A 14058-nucleotide genomic window follows, 5' to 3' on the forward strand; every position below is an offset into this window, starting at 1 on the left:
ACTTACTTAAAATACTTTATTAAAACATAGTGCACAAAAAACAACTGTGTTGCAGTTCAGATAGTGAATCTCATTCAGTACTTCCACCAAAGGATATTGTTTTTTTGACATATTCTTCAGTACTTTTTACATGAAATAATGGATGTTTGCTGTTTAATCTCTGACTCATTTGTTACTTCGACCCCTGGATATCATTTTTTCTTTAAGTGACATATTCTTCAGTACCCTTTACATGAAAATAATGGATGATTGCTGTTTAATCTCTGAATCTCTCTATGCAGTCGTCCCAGTACCAGCATGTCTTGGCTCCTGAGTCCGGTGAGGACAGTGTGTATCCTGGCCTGGAGGCACTACAGGATGCACTGTGCAGTGCTGCTGGCTGCTGTGATGGGTCTGCTCTTCATGGCTCTGCTCTTCTTCTCTTTCCCCTCAGAGCTCAGCCACAAGCTCTTCAACACTGCTGGATAAAACCACTGTATTGTACTATTTCGTATACACTTGGTATCCCACATGAACGGTAGAATGTTACAAATGTTACAGTTGATTGTTCTACCTACTGTATGTCTTCATTCTGAGACTGTAAAAGTAAAAACTGCAAACCAAAACATGATTTAATAGAGGCTTTATTTTAGTGAATGTACATTAGGATGATTCCACACACTGCCCCAGTTCTGCTGATTCCAAGTTGAGTTTGGATTACAGCATCTTCAGCTCTGTGCTGACCTATCAGAGAATCAAAGATGCCAGATGGATAATATTAGAGAAAAAGCACATTAATGTCTGCCCTATCACATTTATAGATTGGATTATTTGAATACACTAGGGCTGCCACTAACAATTATATTCATTATTGTTTAATCTGCCAATACTATATTTCATTAATCTTTTGGTCTAGAAAATGCCAAAGAAAATAGTGACAAATGTACATCACAGGTGTCCACACCTGCTTGTTTTGCCCAACCAAAAACTAAAAAAATATTCAATTTGCTACTGAAATGTGACAAGAAAAGCAGAAAACTACTTTTTTTAAATATTTAAACGGTCGGAATTATTTGTTAAAATTGTACATTTTCTGTCGATCGACTAAGCAATTAATCGTTTAAGCTTATACAATACATTCATATAATTAAAAAATCATGTAATGGGCATGGTGTAATGTTATGCACATTACTTTACAGTACTTTACTGTTGTTTCTATACTATTGTTCAGGAACTTACTCAATCCCACCCTCATTGACTATCTGGAAAACAGCATGACACTAAATGACAGATACATGAACACAAACACGTACTCTTGAGTTAAGAGACTGTTGTAGCAACATCCGCAGCTCTGTGTTCTGCTGCTTCAGACTCTGAGTCTCAGGGATGAGTTCAGAGATCTCTGTCAGGACCGCCCTGGAGAGAGAGAGAGACACACACACACACACACACACACACACACACACACACACACACACACAAACACAAAGATTTGAGTAAAGATGGATGTTTGCTTTGCTTTGCTTTGCTTTGCGTGCGTGCGTGTGTGTGCATGCGTGTGTGTGTGATTGTTACTCACTGGTACTGCTTAAATGTGTTCTCCACTGCATCCCAGAGTTTCAGTTTGTCCTCAGAGATTATAATGCCCATACTCTCCCAGTAGGCTTCATCCTCTGAAGTATCCCGGGCTTCTACATGAAAACTGTGATGTTGGTGGGCTGAGCTCTCCCTTGGAGAGCACCAGGAACACATTAGCATGACATATTCATAGAGAAAGACTATTGTATATCAAAATTTCATATTCAAATCAGTCAGATAATTACATAAATAAATGGTTTAAATGAGTGTAAATGTGGTCTTACCTGGACCTCATGTGCTGCTGGAGGAAACTTTTCAGAGCAGGTACAACATGGTTAGGATCAATGAGTTCAAAGGTCAGATGAGTCGTAGACTTGGGCTCCGCTTCCTCTGCCTTCTTACTGGTTTCATCCGACTCATCACAAACACTCTGCAGGCAGGCAGAAAAAACAAAGAAATAGTAACTGTCTAATTCCAATAATCTTGTTCAGACTCAGTGATTGTGCAATCATCCATCCACTGCAATCCTCATCTCTTCCCCCCCTCACCTCGGTCTGCTCTCTCTGCTGATGTTTGTACTTTAATAAGAAATGAGCCAACTTGGGCACATCCTCCTCTTCAATGCCAAAAGACTGGAAGAGAAAACAATATGTCTGGTTGTTCAGTATTTGCTCCAAATAGTCCAGCAATACACTGATGCATTACACTACATGAACTCACACAAAGGAGAGAGCCCAGCTTCACAACGGTTTGTTCTTCCTTCTCCAGGGGAGCCAGCAGGTTCAGGAGTTTATCCTCTAACAGGAAGCCCTGAGATAGAAAGAAGGGGAACTTTTGGTTGAACATGCTTGTCACATAATGTCATAACTTATTGAGAATGATTAGAGCAACCAAAACCAACATTCAACATTCATATGGGCCAGACTATTTTTTAAAACAGAATTCAAAAATTGTGAACCCATCCTTTAATAGGCCAACATTTTAGGAAATACTTATTTGCTTTCTTGCTGAGAGTTAGATAAGAAGATTGAAACCACTCTCATGTTTGTTTGGTAAATATGAAGCTACATCCAGCGGCAATTTAGCTTAGCTAAGCATAAAGAATGGAAACAGGGGAAAACAGCTAGTCTGTAAAACTCACCAATTAAAACATTACATGTTGTTGTGTAATGGGGGTTATGTGCCAGACTATTTCTGTCATCACTGTGACCAGAGTGAGAGTGGTATTGATCTTTTTATCTTATCTTTATCTTATCTTTAACTTATCTTATCTAACTCTCAGGACTAAAGTGTATCTCCTGTTGTGTTGAAAAAGGTTGGGAAAAAATTGTCCTATTGGGGTGGCTGGGTTTCGGCGAGTTTGTGGATGAGGATCCGGGGTGGGGCAAAAATAGAAAAGAAGGGATGTACATGGGAAGTTATTTATCATTTAATCCTGTGGGTATGGTGGGCCTAAGAAGGTGAATCCAGATTTTTTTCTGCCCTCTTCCTCTGTCCCACGGTCCAGCGGTCATTGGATTCCAGGCCAGAGATGATGAGGTGATTGGTAGAGTGCTGCTGAAAATGTATAACTAGTGGTGTGGTGAGTTTACCTTGCCCAATGTTATAGAGATGTTGTTTGAGGCGTGTAAGTATAGTGTGTTTGGTTTCACCTATGTAATGTTTATTACAGATAGAGCATGTAATGATGTAAACGGTGTTACTAGTATGAAGGGAGTAGGATTGGAGGATGGGGTGAGATGTCCGGCTATGTGGGTTAAAGATACATTTTCTGTTTTTGTAAAAAGTTTTGTGTTGGGTGTTGATGGCAGGTCTATGATCTATAAACTGGGATTGAACAAGGTCATGGAGGTTTTTGTTTTTCCGGTAGGCGGAAATAGTTTTATGGTTATGGAAGGCTTGGTGTTAGATGGTGTAATTGTGTTTAATGTGGTGATGTAATCTGGTGGTCTGTTGGGAATATGTGGATACTAACGGGATGATCGGGGAAGGGGTTTGTTGAGGCTTAGGGTTGGGGTTAGGATGAGGGTTGGGATGAGGATGCAGACCCCGGTTAGGGTGGGGGGAGATACAGTTAAGGTTAGGATAAGGGTGGGGTAAGGGGTTGGGGATGGGATGCAGATCCTGATTAGGATGGGGAGCTGACCGGGCAAAGACAGCAGTTTTCATCAGACTCACCCTGGGGTTTATCAGTGTTTTAAGCCCCCAACGTCTCCTTCCAGGCACTAGGATTAGGCAATGGTTATGGTTATGGTTATGGTTAGGGTTATGGTTAAGGTTAGGGTTAGGTGCCTTGAAGTGAACGGTCGCAGCGCTGCCTGGAACAAGACGTTGGGGGCTTAAAACACCATTGAGCCCTGGGTCCAGTTAAATAAGTGTACTGCTAAGTACACTTTAAGTCAGTAGTAGGCTATACCGTGGAGTTGCATATTAAGGGGTTTTGGGGTCTTCTGTAAGTAATGTTGGGGTACAATTTGGTTCTGGAGAATTCTACAAGCAGCAATACCACAGGCCAAGCAATCGGCCCGTTCCAATCAGGCACGTTTTGAACGGGTACTGTACTGGTAAATATGAATAATGAACTTGTTTCTCACCGCCTCGTCACACAGCAGCTCCATCACTTTCTTCTGTGTCTCCATCGACAGCTTCCCTTCCTCCATCTCTGCACTGCTCTCACTCTGCACTGCTGTCTTTTCCTTGTACATTTCCATGTCTGTGCTCTCAGTGTCAGTCTCCAGCCTCGGCCCAACTGAGAGGTCCATCATCCTCTGACTACACTGTAAAGCCTGTGAGACAGCCTGGCGGGCAGGCCTCCAGGCCTGTTTCTGAGGCTGGATGGGACCAGAGAGCTCCATGAACTCCATAGAAGGTCGCTCCCAGGCTAAACCAAGGTGCTGCTTGCAGATCAGTGAATCAATAACCAAAACCCTCTCAACTAGTTGCTTAACCTCTGCTTCAATCATTAGCCACATCTCCTCAAATTTTCTGGCATCAGCGACTGCAAAGTGCCTGCATGAAGTAAGGGAGGGGTGGAGAAGTAAAGAAAGAGAAAAGCAAAAAGACGAAGATTCAGTCATACAGTATATCAGTGTTACTTTAAACTGATAGGATAATTATGACTCACTTTATTTTCTTCTTTATGCGTTCATATTGCTGGATGTTGCGTTTGTAGTCCACGGCCAAATACCGGCTCTTCTTTGTAAACTGTTTCTTCTGACTGTAATTCTTAGTAATTAGATTTTTCATCTCCGTTTGCAGACTGAAACACAAAGACAGCCCGAGAAACAGAAAGTAAATTAAATATAACAGTGTGTGTGTGTGTGTGTGTGTGTAAATCTGTACTACCTGATGGCTCTGTTTTTCATATGGACCAGGCTGAAGTTTCTTATTGCTATCTCATCCTTTTGCTTTATTTGTTTTAGCTTCGTGATCATGTTGGTGACCTTTATCTGTTGATGCTTTCTATCCAGAGCCTGAAGAGGCAAGAATGAGATTTAGGGCCTTTCAACACATTTTATTCTTGGCAATGTAATCCCAATCACTAGCATTATCTACAATATTACAGATACCAATTTAAAAAATGATCATCGAAGGAAAATGCTGGGGTCATCAGGAGCACTTATTAAATAGAACTCATAGGAGAACTTTCTCTGTCAAAGGATAAGCTATCAGGGTGCATCTCGATATCTGTGCAAACCTGAAACTTTGCATTCTGTTCTGTCTGGACGAGGCTGTACTTGTCAGTAGTCTCCAACATCAGATTGTGAATTATCACTTCATACTCCTCCACTTTCTTCTTCCTCTGTGTCAGCCTCTCCAGCTATAAATGATTTAAATATCATTAGATACACAGTTGATATATGTAAGATATAAGATATGAATTAAGACAAAAGAAGACCAAAGGTTGAGTTGAGTATTTCAGTTTTCCTGACCTCTTCAACCCAAAGTTCCTTTATGTGTTGTTCCCATTCAGTCTTGTCTCTTGTAAGTAAGACTTCACTTTCCTGATGATAAACTCTCTACTAACACAACAAGAGCAACCATTAGTAAGAATGACAGAAATTGAATAAACAAAACTACAGTACAACCATGCCAGCGGCACAGCGGTGCTTTGAGCTAACTGCTAACTTTAGCATAACATGCTCACAATGATAATGCGAACAAGCTGATGTTTAGCAGGTATAATGTTTACCATGTTTACAATGTTCACCATCCTAATTCTGCATGTTAGCATGCTAATATTTGCTAATTAGCACTAAACACAAAGCCCAGCTAAGGCTGATGGGAATGGTAGTTTGGCAGGTATTTAATCAAAATAAACCAGTGTTGACAAATGTTTGACCTGATGACAATGCTAGATGGAAAGTCAGAGAATTACCAAAGTTATTACAATTAATCTTGAGGGGGACATGCATATTTGTACCAAATTGCATGGCAATCCATCCAACATCAATAGTTGTTAGGGATTTTACTCAAAACCACAAATGTGAACCTCATTGTGGCACTTGAGGAAAAATCTGGGTATCCTTGCCATTCATACAGCTATGCTGCTAGCTTAAAGGTTAAGACATGGATTTAATCAAGACAATGAATGCATGAAATCTCTGTTCATCACTAATGCAATAATAAAATGGATTCTAATTATTCAAAGCTGTTTCTTAACCTAGATCTGGGTCCTACCTCAATCTGGGCCAGCTCCTCCCTGTAGGCCTTTGTCAGTGTTTTGATCTGGTCCTCCATTCTCTCCATCATCAGGTTGAGCTCCTCTGCCTGCTTCCTCAAGTCCTTAACATAGCGATCATCTCCAACTTTCAGCTCCTGCTTAGACAACACACAGCAAGTGATCAAATGAATGGACAAGGCCTTCAGAAAACAATTTAAATAGATAGATAGATAGATAGATAGATAGATAGATAGATAATTTACCTGTTGCAGGTCATTTATGAGTTTTTTCTTGTCTTCTATAAGAGCAGCACATAACTGCTGCTGGTTGTTCAGGGCCTCCTGGAGCTCCTGAGGGATCACCTTCTGCTTAGCTATCGACCACCCTCCGGTGATCTCCTCAAATATTTCCTGGCTGGATTTTACATCATTCTCCAGCCGCTCCAATCTGGACCAAGAAGGACAAACATGGTGGCAAACAGAAGGGGTAGAAAGTAAAATTGCCCCTTAGGTTGTTTTTTTTTTAAGTGTGTCATCTATATGGTATGGGGTGTTGGTTTAGGACCAAGGTAAGGTAGTGTTAAAGGAGATAGTAGTGACTTTTAAAAGATTACCTATCTCTGCGAGCCTTCTCCAGCTCTGTCCTTCGCATCGACTCTTTGGCGTCAGCTGCAGTTTGGATGTTGGTCACTATTGTCGTCAAATCTCTCTGCAGGTTGATCATCCTCTGAGGAGGGATTAGCTAACATAGAAGAGGACAGTTTCTTCCTGAGTACATGTTAGGAAATTGTGTTCAAGTTAAATAGTAGCTCTCTATTAATAACAATGATATAAGCAGTAGCTATTTTTGACTATTTTTTTATCACTTAACATTACTATCGCCCATTTTTGGTGGTCATGGAAAGTATGTTGTTATCATAAACAATACTTTGTTCATTTCATATTGTTAACGCAACACAATTGCGTATATGGAAAGTAAAGTCTAGATTTATGAACTCCTCCTCAAGTAAGAACTGAAATAAGTAAGGGTTAATGCCCAGCGAGGTGTCCATTGTCAGGTATTAATGGACGATGGCGAGGTGTGAACCTGAATCGAGTATTCACCCAGACCATGGCATAAAGGCATTTAAAATATTGTTTGTTTTGAAGAACAGGTTGTTATCAGGCAAAATTGTTTGAAGGTCTTGGGAAAACCTTAAAAGACCTAAGGCACTTTATAATGCACAATATGATAATAAGTAAGCACACAATTTTAAAAGTTCAATTATGTCTTATGGGGAAATTGGAAGTCTAAGCTTATTATCCTACTTACAATGTAAGTTTTGGACGGTTGATTTGAAGGCATTTTATTGATAATATAGTTATTTATTGCGTTTCTTCATTAGTATCTTTGCTGTCTGTCTTACCACAATAGAAATACTGTAAGTCTTGGACTTTATTGAATTATCCGTGACATCTGTGTAGCTTTGTGTGATGTGATAGCATCCTTCTTCTAAAAATGAATACTTGGATTTAATCATTTCAGATATAACCACTGTCCCAGGAGAACATAATGAATTCGCAATAATTAAAATTGTGACTTATATACATTGATTAATGAAATTACTGTCAATATGACATGGACACAGATGGGTTTGGAAACTAAACCAACCTTTTCACTTTTCTCCACCACCTCCTCTTGAGGCTGGCTCTCCGAGGGCTCCTGATTGAACTCCTCATGGACCTCCATAATGGGGCCTTCTTCAACCTCCTGTGTGGAGACCCTAAAGGTGTACATTTAGCAGTTGTACTCAAATGAAAACTAAAACTAAGCACGATAAAATATAGATTAAAAAACGGCAGTGTCTGAATTGTATTACCCATATGTTACGATCAGCATTACTCTTATTATTAGTACAAATAGCCCATGCAGCATGGAAAATATATTAGGTTGATTAGCTAGCTAACGTTAACGTTACTTTTAAGTAGCTAGCCGATTTACCCGTTCTTAGTCTCTTGATTTTCGGACAACACCGAGGGTTCAGACGCCTCTTCTGGAACCTCATCAGCTTCTTCCATATTATGAGTAGCCTATGTTGTGTAAAACTTACTGACAAAAACTGTTAAATACTGTAACTAGTGATAAAAAAAGTAGCAGGTCTGTGTCGCAGCGGTCTGTTTGGTGAACGTTGCTATGGCGACAGAGCCATCAGCGTGACGAGTGCTGCCTTCAGTGCCGCTCGTAAGCTCGATACTTCAGGATCATGTATATAAATCTATTTTATATTGCAACAAAAACGAGCAACATATATTTAGATGTTATCTTCTTTATGTTTCACTGTCAATGCTCTCTGGCTCTGACCCTTGCACGTTTTAATACAGTATATAAGTAGTTTTTTTTGTCTACAAATGTCTTCTACGGTCATACATTTTTGGGGGGCTTTTTTTAAATGCCAAAAGTAGCCTAATATAATTCTAAAAGGTTGAATAAAAAAAAAGAAAGAAAAAGAATTATAAATAATAATTCTGTAGCAACAAAAAGCACATGAGACATAGCTTGGCGGTCCACCAGCAGCACAACAAGGACTATGCATTACATTGACACAGGTTCAACCTTGAACATGTGGGCTTACAACTAATACAGCGGTAGCCTACATAGAAAAAAAATGGTAACAGTGCAATAGTACCTGTCGGTACCAATGCAGAGGGATGAAAACACTGATATTCTGGAATCATTGGTTTATCATATGGCTCGGTGCTTCCATCTAGTGGTAGCATCCTGTTTCCAAACTTCTGAGTGGTTATTAGACGTTCCATATGGCTTATGGACTGACTGACTATTTTTATTTTTATGAGATGACTATAATTTTAACGACGTTTTTTGTTTGTGAAGTGACCTTGGGTGTCATGAAAGGCGCTTTAAATAAAATGTATTATTATTATTATTATACCTCAAAGCACAGCACCAATACGGTCCTCCAAAAAGTACTGTTTTCCTGAAAGATTTGGATTCAGTTTTTGACACTTGTTTTATTAAGGCAATAGCCATTAAGTATGTTAAAATTAAAAGGCACATTACCCATAACATTTTTACAGGAGAGGTACATGTTTAAAAACAACCTGAACTATAAATATAGTTGTTATGTTCGTATCAAATGGAAAATGAAGTAACTGTATTACAATTATAAAACTGCACTATATAATAGGTTGAATCCTAGTTAACAGCAATTGGCAGCTATGAGGTCTGCCAGGTTACTTTTAAAGACCTAATGCAAGTTTTTAAATCAACATGAGATAACAGTTCAAGACCAAAATATCTGTATCTTTAAAAACAATGCAAAAAATATATTTCAAGGAGAACTGTCTGCAAAACTCCTAACGTATCTCAAATACAGAAGAAAACAGTCAAAAGTCCAAACAAACAGGTGCATAATAGATGTATATGGCATATAATTGTTTAATAACTAGTAATAATTTGCATGCAATAAAAATGGTCCAATATTGTTTGCATGGTTTGCAGTGTGGAAAAAGTATAACTAAACACTACACATAAGGGCTTTAATGTTCACAAAAGAAGCATACACTCTTACTTTTGAGCAAAAAATAGTGACACGTTTATGAGCTGTACCTCTAATGTTATATTCAGAAACTGACCGTAGGTGGCACTACTCTCTTGTGATAAAAATTCTACTCAGGTTCCACAAATTAATATCCTTAAAAAGTTTCATTTTTGACAAGATTCATGTTTCAAACACATGCCGATTTAGCAGCCATGTGGGTCTCTCTCTCTCTCTCTCTCTCTCTCTCTCTCTCTCTCTCTCTCTCTCATGTGTGCTGTTCAAAAACAAAAATCCAGTCACTCACATGCACAATATCCAGACTTTCTATTCACGCAAACATTGCAAACAAATACTAAATGTCTTCTCAAGCTGATGGCAAGATGAGCACTCTCTAGTTGTCCACACAAACAAACCCACACATGGGTCAGATGTTCCTGCCCTAAGGACTGCCCCCCTACCCTTCCTGCCTGTTGTCAGCTCTTATGCTCGCCCTCACCCCCCGGGGCACCTTGCCACTCTTTTGGCCTCAAGTGGCCTCAGTTACTGCTGAGCCACAAGGGATGTAAGTCAGCCAGCAAAGGTTTCTGACATATGATCCAGCATTTGTGATGTCACCAACAGCTGACTTGTCATAAGACCTTTGTGAAAGGGGGGAAGCAAGGGATAAATGAGGAGAAGGCCTTATTTTCAACAGACCCTTAGCTTGAACGCTGAGTGCTTTCGCATCAAGCTGTAGAGATTACAAACTGAATGACTGCCATTAGAGAGTGATTCTATAATCTATTATAATACCATAAGCTAGGGATTGACAGACTTTGACCCCACTCGCAGGTGTATAATAAGCCCCATTCACTCTTCATATGCTCTGTGAGGAAGGCCGCGTGTGTGTGTGTGTGTGTGTGTGTGTGTGTGTGTGTGTGTGTGTGTGTGTGTGTGTGTGTGTGTGTGTGTGTGTGTGTCTGCTAATTCCTACCCCCAGGGGCATATGTTTACTCCTTCAACAAAGCATCATATTCATTACTCAGGGGTTGAGAGGTGCATAATCTAAGCCTGACCTTCAGCCAGTTAACTAACTGACAGCTTAGAGTGTTGGTGGTGGGGAGGGGTTGCATAACAATTTAAGTCCTGACTAACAGTTTCTTAATATTGCCATAAAGAAGGAGACATTTGCTGCTGTACAAAATACAGAGGAGTGGAGGATGGTTGCAGAGGACAGTAGAGAATTCAAAGGCATTTTTTCATTTCATCTTTTACCGCTGTACAATTGAGAGTATACTGACAGGCAACATTGTAGTGTGGTTTGGCAGGGCTACTTCATATGACCTTAATCTTCTGACAAAAGTAGTCAAGACTGCATCTAAAATCATGGGGGTTCCACTTGAATCGCTCCAACAAATTTACTGGAAACGCAGCACTAAGAAGGCACAAGGTATTATGCAGGATTCTAGTCATCCTGCATACAATCTCTTCTCCCACCTTCCATCAGGGAGACATTTGCAGAGCATCCCAACTCGCACAACACGTTTTAGGGATAGTTTTTACCCCCAGGTAGTAAGGTTATTGAACGATAGCACAACAGGAAGGAGGGCTGTGGTCTGAACTTAGTCACTTATGTATATTGTGTTTGGATATTCCTAGATGTTTTAAATGCTATTATGTTTTTAAAATTGTTATTATTGACTGGTGCTGAGAGAGTGCCAAGGCGCATTGTATTTCATTGCTGTGGTACTTTGTACTAATATGCATATGACAATAAACATGAACTTGAATTTGACCTTTTGTCTACAGGAGGCTGTGACCTTGTCAAAGAACAAAACAGTCATTTAACAACAATTACATTTAATAAACAAAAAAGAAAGGCCAGACTCAGAAACAACATGAAGAGCATCCCCCTACGCCTCAAATATTAAATGAATTGGCCTTGTATCAAGGTGACTTGTGCAAAGAGAAGTATGATTTTGCCATCTTGCTATTGCAAACAGGCATACAGTTTTTATACATAACCCTGTTGCCATTGAAATGTTCAGCTGCACAATTGTTACCTTTAAATATGAAAAGAGAGTGAGGGACACTGACAGATGCGGATATGCAGAGAGATGAAGAGGCTATTACCGTGGGGGAGGGGATCTATTCATATGTTGCTTAAAAAAGTAAATAAAATGATCTCAGTCTCTTTCACTCTTTAGGTTTGTTCATCTGCAGCCATCATGCTCCAACATTCCTGCCTTATTCCCTCCTCAGCTTTAAAGAAGTCACCTAATGAGTTCACACATTACAGAAACTGAGAGCCCAAAATAAAGGAATGATTTTAAGGTCAATACTTAACAAAATGTACATTTTTACTGTCTTTTATTTTGGTTAAAAAATAAGTGTCACATAATTATTTAGAAACACTGATTTTTTACATCTGTTCTTTCTGAGGAGGTTTATATACTTGTCAACTCTACTTTCTTTCTAGACATGAATCAATAAAAAGTTACATTTATTGAAACTGTTGGAATCTAGTTTTGAAATAAAACTTGGGTTTTTATAGCACGTGTCTTTTAGACAAAATATACAGCCTGCATTTATGACAGAATTACAGTTTGGTTAGTTACATCCCTGAGCACTGCTGATGTACTAAAGGTACTGGATTATTGCATTAGGAGTATTGTATAGAAATGAAGCTATGCAGGGCACTACTATGCTACAACATCTAAATTATCATACCATAATAATTTATCTCAGTCATTTTTTCCTATCAAAGCTCTTTGTGAATGGATTAGGTGTACAATAATTATGCGTGGCATTAGGCCATGATTACTGGTGGATTGTGTTTCTTGCTGCACTGCAGTCAGTTCAGTGAGAATATAAATCAGCTGTCTTTATCATTGCACGATTGTGCTGATTGTGTGTGTTTTCTTGCCCACAGTATTAGTACTGTCCACAGTATATGTACTGTGGGTAAGAAAACACACACAATGTAGCCTATATACAACAATAAATGTAGCTTTGTGGCTACTTAAACGTGTAAAAGTGTGCACATCAGTTTAAATGAAAAATGTTCTTCTTGCAGCTAACTAAAAAATTCCTTGTCTCTCTTATATGCAGTGACAATAAAGGTTCCAGGTCAATCAGACATAACATTGATCAATAATTGCCATCCAAACCAACATGCAAACATCCAAGTGAAGTAATGAGCAAACAAAATGTGTGTGTGTGTGTGTGTGTGTGTGTGTGTGTAACCTTTAATTCTTTATAATGAGTAGGCTACTTCTACTTTTGCCAATACTTGGGCAGTCTGAATACTGCTTGTAATTGAGTATTTGTTATATTGCGATACTCTGTATACTTGCTCTACCATTGACTGTAAATCACTGACTCACGGGGGACTTCCGCTTTTCCATCGGTTTTCTGATTCGCGTACGGCGTATGGTGTGTGCACTAAATGTAGCCTGTCTCGAATGTCGTTTTTTATATATTTTAAATATGTAACACCACTTGATCCATGGTGAAACGTTGTTTCGTTTCTACATACAGTGTATATGGTTATGGACAATAAAACACACTTGACTTGACTCCGGTCAATTTTGCTGGGAGTTTTTCATGACTTTTAGCCTCGCTTAAGGACCCGGTGTGCCTCAGAAAAGCAACGAGGCTTAATTGGGTCAAATTGACCCGTTTTCAATTTTAGTTTTAGCTATATCAGAAAATATGGGACGTAGAAATAAGCGCTGAACATGTGTAGAAGAAAAAGTTAACAATTTAAAACGTTGGAAAAAGTGAAAAAAAAAAAAAAAAAAGTGAAAAAAATGGCGTCAAAAACGTCGGGAAAAAAGTGTTTTTTTCAAGGTTGACAGGAAGACAACACAAGAGTTATGGGGAATCACTGCAGTTATTCTTGAGCTCCGGGCCGCGTCGCACACGAGCCGCTCAACACACTTCACTGTGCGGGAGCGCAATTGGCAAAAGCCTCGGTTTTTAGCCGCTCTACTGGCCGCAACCGGATCATATGACTCGGCATATCTGTAATGCTCTTAGACCCGCTGATGGCCAGCAGTGGCTGCGCTCCACAAGACCAAAAAGCCAAAGGAGTTTAACGGATGTGTTGCTGCGATTATTCGGCCAAGTATCTTTATCCCGCATCTAGATTAGCTGCTAATGACGGATGAAACGCCTTGTTGCAAGAAACACAAGGCCATGTAACCTGAGAACAAGGGCCATTACTGTGTAAAGAAACAAGCTTTAACCACAATACAATATGGGCTCATTAGACATAATGTAACTGCAGTCACTGTTATGGAGTAGTTAGACCCTTTAA

General features: G+C 39.5%; 2 protein-coding genes across 4 annotated transcripts in view; one reads left to right on the plus strand and one right to left on the minus strand.

Annotated features, from left to right (window-relative positions):
- Positions 1–644, plus strand: part of otofa (otoferlin a) — an 83091-nt gene extending 82447 nt beyond the window's left edge. For all 3 annotated transcript variants that reach the window (XM_078274999.1, XM_078275002.1, XM_078275001.1), the window contains one exon: positions 282–644. In XM_078274999.1, coding sequence (XP_078131125.1) covers positions 282–468 — 187 coding nt within the window. In that variant the 3' untranslated portion in view covers positions 469–644. The remainder of the gene's footprint in view (positions 1–281) is intronic.
- drc1 (dynein regulatory complex subunit 1 homolog (Chlamydomonas)) lies at positions 632–8370 on the minus strand. The gene is made up of 16 exons (XM_078275004.1): positions 8201–8370; positions 7871–7982; positions 6834–6961; positions 6484–6667; positions 6238–6375; positions 5490–5576; positions 5255–5377; positions 4903–5030; positions 4682–4816; positions 4152–4566; positions 2278–2367; positions 2106–2189; positions 1842–1987; positions 1559–1708; positions 1293–1395; positions 632–723 (listed from the first exon to the last, which is right to left on the minus strand). The coding sequence occupies exons 1-16, from the start codon at positions 8275–8277 to the stop codon at positions 697–699; spliced, it is 2127 nt and encodes a 708-aa protein (XP_078131130.1). The 5' UTR covers positions 8278–8370; the 3' UTR covers positions 632–696.
- Positions 8371–14058: the final 5688 nt, after the last annotated feature.

The sequence above is a fragment of the Sander vitreus genome, chromosome 18 (genome assembly GCF_031162955.1).
Source record: "Sander vitreus isolate 19-12246 chromosome 18, sanVit1, whole genome shotgun sequence".
NCBI lineage: Eukaryota > Metazoa > Chordata > Actinopteri > Perciformes > Percidae > Sander > Sander vitreus.

Coding starts and splice junctions, on each gene's coding strand:
- drc1 (XM_078275004.1), bottom strand. CDS start 8,277: ATGGAAGAAGCTGATGAGGTTCCAGAAGAGGCGTCTGAACCCTCGGTG. Junction 6,962..7,870: donor TGGTGGAGAAAAGTGAAAAG/GTTGGTTTAGTT, acceptor CTTCTATGTTAG/CTAATCCCTCCTCAGAGGAT. Junction 1,709..1,841: donor CAGCAGCACATGAGGTCCAG/GTAAGACCACAT, acceptor GTGCTCTCCAAG/GGAGAGCTCAGCCCACCAAC.